Genomic DNA, 4,887 nt, shown 5'->3' on the forward strand with positions numbered 1-4,887 from the left:
TTAATGGCGCCGCCGCCGACCCAACCTAAAATGGCGGACGGAAGGAGCGCGGCGGGCGGGGTCACGTGACCCCGCCTTCCCGGGGAGCGCGGCCAGGGCCCCGCCGCCGGCCATAGAGAGCAGCGGCCGCGCCAACGGCCGCGCGGCGGCCGTTAAACCGCCTCCGCCGGGCCCAGCCCCCCGCAAGGGGGCAGCCCCAGGGGAGCCGGGACAAAAATATCCCAAATCCAAAATAAATAAGAAATAAATAAAAAATAAAACCTTTGCCTAAGCTCCAGTTCTGGATTTTCTTAGGCAAAGGTTTTACACCCCTTCCCTCCCTTTCTGCCTTTTAGAAGCAAGACTAATCTCCCAGTTCCCCTTTACCCCCCCCTTAGCTTTGTAAAGCTGACAAGAAAGTATCAGTAACCATTATCTTTACTCATCTACATTAACCAAAAAAAAAACCCACAAACCTGCACTTTGCTCCCTTAAACTCAGTACAGCTGCRACCAGCTTAACCCACCTCCTCCCTCTCCACCACCTTTTAAGRCAGTAATGGAGTCTCTTGTACTCCTATACCAACCAACCTTCTAGTCATAGACCGCATCCAGAAAGTCATCTCCCCTTCTAAACAAGTCTAGCTTCGTCATCCTCAGAAAACAGCCGAAACGGGAAAGCTAGAAATCACTTAAGTAAGCATTTATTAGAGAATCCTTTAACATGAAATTATACAAATAAAGTTTGTATAAACACAAGTCCACATTGTGTCATAACATGAATGGCAAAAAGTAAAAACCATAAAAGAAAACTAATCAGCCGCTATATACAGTTGGACACAGTTGTGTCATACACTAAAAGTCTTTTACAAAATAGTCATTTTCATGTCACGAAGACCACGCTCCATTCACTCCTGATGCGCTGCAAGATGGCTTTGATGCAGTATCTCCACCTACAAACCAAGACAAAGGAGATGTCAGAGGTGTGCAAGTTRTTACAAGTATTGTTAAAAGGTCCATTTTCATGAACTGCTTTAAGTCTTCTATATATTCCTTCCTTCACTGTTAAAGATCATATGCATATTTCTTACGRTAACAAGAGGTTTTGTTACCCATCAATCATTTATATCTTCCCAAATACAGCCATTCAACCCATGGAAGAGGCTGTTCCAGAAGACCACATAGTCAAATTAAACCAATAATGAGGTTCTGGATCAGTTTTTGCACTGGAAACACTGCCAAAAGTGTTTCCCGTTTTTATTGTTCATTCATCCGGATGACATCCGTTGAACGTGAGATGCATTTTMTTCTAAATATTCATAAGAGAGTCCACGTGCATATGATCTTTAATGTTTATCCAGATTTTTAAGTTCGTTTTGGTTTGCAGATTTCACTATTAGCTATAAAAAGAAAAAAGCAAGCATTAAATCTTAAAGAATGCACACTTAAAATGAGGTTCCACAATTGAAATACAACACTAAACAGAAGACCAAATGATTAAGCTGTAAAGGCATTTATGTACTTTAACTCCTGTAAAAAACCATTTAAGTTAAGACACTTAATCTCCAAAAAGATTAAAAAAAAGAAGCCAAAGTCTGAAGTTTTCCACTTTAATCTTTACGCTGGTACATGAAGTTGGAAGAGACCATACCACAGGACAGCGTTTTCTGGTGTATGCCTTGCGCTCTGCCTGCAACGTGCGACCCCAGAGATAGACGTGGTCAGGGTGACACACGGCCTGCAATGAAGTTCCCGCTGGCGGGTACAAACAAGGTATAATGTCAGAGTTAGAAGACAACATTCTTGTTTTCCTTAAGTTGTACCCATTTCAGTACTTTACCTGTTAATACTTCTAATAAGTTTAATTATTCCTCTAGACCACCTGGTACACAACGCAAAACAGAAAAACTCTTATGTTTTTCTGAGGTACTAAAGAAGATAAAGTCACGTTTTTACAAAGTTAAAGATCTATAGACACTGTAGGCAACGCTGGTTTAAAAAAAAGAGAAGTATTTTTTAAGTTAACAAAAGCTTAATTAAAGAAACAGTCACACTACACAAGTTTTTACTCTTCATTTGTCTATTGATCTTTAAGCTAGATTACACATAACTCGGAGTGGACCTTGCACTCATATACACACCTGTTTCCTCAAGTATTATGTACTGCTTTAGTATGGCTGGTAGTTGTTTTGGTGATTGCCGCCACCACGAGACGCTTTGCCGTATGTGCTTTGTTGACCTGGGGAGAAAAAAAAAACATTCTTTTTTTCCAAGTATCCTCATTTACCCATGTAAAGCACAGAAAAAGTTACTCTTCTTAGAGCTAAGTGCTTCCCTGAGAGGTGCTGGGAAACAAGACACTTGGGCATCGCACCCACTTACCACTGTAATCTGTGTATCCCGGTCCGTACCCATAATTGGGATAGTTGTACCCCGAGTAGTCGTATCCTCCATAGCCACTGTAGCTCTGATCACTGTAAGCACTGTTGTAGTTTCCATATCCTTGATCATAGTAGTTATTAAATCCTTGATTCCAGTTTTGTCCCTGACCTGGAGACAAATATCGCAGTTAGTGTATTTAATTGGCTAACTCAMCTGCCATTCACCTCAAACAACTTGAGGTATCTTGCCATCTTTCTGTACAAAAATGATTATTTCAAACTCCCTCAAATTCCCCTCAAACTCTTACCTTCCCAATAACCCATGAAAAAAATGGGGAAATACAAAAAATCCAAGTCAGCTATCTTAACCTGGTAATAATTGGCATATTTTAAAATATGACCAAAAATATGTAGTTCCCCCAAATAAACACCACACACACAAACCAAAAAAGCCACCAACACCGTACACCCAAGAAGAGAAAAAAAGCACCATAATCACACTTCTTCTGTTTTTCTTTCCTAATTTCCACCTTTGAATCATGAAATACTTGAGCACTGAGTGATACGAGTTATAGTGTAGGAGTTAAGAAACACACGCTAATCCACCTGCACASAGTGCAGGTAAACAACTACCTTTCTTTTTAACAAATCCCTCTGAATTTTTCACCTACCAAACAACTCTGTGTCCCTTCACACCCTGTCCTGTCCATTCATCTAAGCTGTGAATTTGCTATTTAAAGAAGAACCTAGACCTGGCTTGCCTTTTGACCATTTCTGCACACAAAAATCTTTAGCCTCAGTACACAGCTCCACATTCCTAACAGCTAAAAACTAATTTTGTGACGAGATTCCCAAGCAAGCTTTCTGTATTACTCCTCTAAGCATTAAAAACCTGCATACAGTCCAAAACTTAATAGCAAAAGACCACCTTCATCTTTAATACAGATTAGGATTTACACTGCTGACAATATCCACGAAAAACTCACCCCGTCCACGTCCCCTTCCACCTCCTCGCCCACCAGACGAGTTTCCTTTTCCACCTTTCTGTTGCTGCTGCTGTTGCCTGTAGACCTCTTTGGGCTGCGCTACTTTGATCTCACACTGGAAAAACAGAAGTTTTTAGCACTCCAGACAGCTCAACACCATTTTACCAGATGYTTCCAGGGAAGTTCATGGACAGTTATGAATTTAAAACACTCCGGAAGAAAACCACCCCTACCTTGCCTGAACCAATCTGATGGTATCTGCTTTCTAGTAGTTTCTTCACTGGCTCTTCATCTGTGTACGTGATAAAACAGAAACCCCTCCTTTCATTTGTCTTCGTGTCCATGGGCAGCTCAATGTTTTCAATCTGAAAGTAACAAAAAAAGTATGAAAACCATAATCCATTTTTTTATGTGGCCAGCCATCCAACAGTCCAACGCTTATGCTAACAAGTAATTTAAACAGCTTAATTTTTCAGGGTTGTTTCGCTAGCTCTACTTTTAACTGCAGCAATTAGTTAGGACAACTTGCAACAGACATCCAGGTGCACAAACTTGCACCACATTGGCTAAACCAGTGGCAAGGGGGAACGTCCATTATCTGAGCTTTTGATAGTCAGAAATTAGTCAGAATTAGTCAGAAATTAGAAAAYAGCACAATATGTGCTCTATACATGTGCTCTATCATGTATAGAGCACACATGATGGTTTCCAAGTCAGCTAACTTCACAGAAGCCACATCCATGTCCTTCCCYTCCAGCTCATTCTGTCTTGAAGGAATCAAGGCTGCCCCGCCTTACCTCACCAAAAGCACCAAAGTACTCCTTGATCTGCTCTTCAGACGTGTCTGGACTCAGCCCACCAACAAACACTTTTTTGGGCGGCTCCTTCCCCTTCAGGGCTTTTGCCCTTTTAGGATCTATCAACTTCCCATCCAGCTTGTGTTCCTTCAGTTCCAACACCTGAGAACACACGTAAGGTAAGAAAGGAAACACAAGTGAGCTCAAGTTGAGAGCAGGGAGGCAGCGGCGCCCTCAGGAACCCGCCGTCACCACCCACCTTTTCCACGCTGGCCGCGTCCTTGAAGAGCACGAAGCCGAAGCCCCTCGATCGCCCGGTCACCGGGTCCGTTTTAATGGTGCAGTCCACGACCTCGCCGAAGCGAGACARGTACTCCGTGAGGTCCTTCTTGCTCGTGTCCCAGCTGAGGCCGCCAATAAACATCTTCCTAAAACATGGAAAAAAAWATATATATATACACATATGTATCACACACAGGTAAACATACAACGTATATAGCACGTATATGGTGCATACCCCTATATGCACGGATGGGCGGACAGGCCCCGCCGGGCTCCCCAAGGACGGGCAAGCGGGGGCGGGGCCTCGCGGCCGCCCGTGACGTCACGCCCCGTGACCGACTCCCCCGCCCCGCCGAGTCGCGGTCACTCGCCCGCAACACAAAGGGCAGGCGCGCGCGGGGCCCCCCGCCGACGCCGCCAACGCGCCTGCGCGGGCGCGCCGATTGGCGGGCTCGTGGCGAGC

At 43.9% G+C, this 4,887-nt stretch overlaps 1 protein-coding gene across 3 annotated transcripts; it reads right to left on the reverse strand.

Moving 5' to 3' along the window:
- Positions 1–705: 705 nt before the first annotated feature.
- Positions 706–4,566, reverse strand: HNRNPDL (heterogeneous nuclear ribonucleoprotein D like). Of its 3 annotated transcripts, none has more exons than XM_026041283.1 (7): positions 4,402–4,566; positions 4,143–4,304; positions 3,579–3,710; positions 3,346–3,460; positions 2,361–2,528; positions 2,120–2,217; positions 706–931 (listed from the first exon to the last, which is right to left on the reverse strand). In XM_026041283.1, the coding sequence occupies exons 1-6, from the start codon at positions 4,564–4,566 to the stop codon at positions 2,147–2,149; spliced, it is 813 nt and encodes a 270-aa protein (XP_025897068.1). In that variant the 3' UTR covers positions 706–931; positions 2,120–2,146. The 3 variants fall into 3 exon arrangements, with proteins under 3 accessions (XP_025897068.1, XP_025897067.1, XP_025897066.1); XM_026041282.1 differs by having other exon boundaries at positions 725–1,733; XM_026041281.1 differs by having other exon boundaries at positions 736–2,217.
- Positions 4,567–4,887: the final 321 nt, after the last annotated feature.

Source organism: Nothoprocta perdicaria, unplaced genomic scaffold (assembly GCF_003342845.1).
Source record: "Nothoprocta perdicaria isolate Ctin4 unplaced genomic scaffold, notPer1 scaffold_281, whole genome shotgun sequence".
NCBI classification, from domain to species: Eukaryota; Metazoa; Chordata; class Aves; order Tinamiformes; family Tinamidae; genus Nothoprocta; species Nothoprocta perdicaria.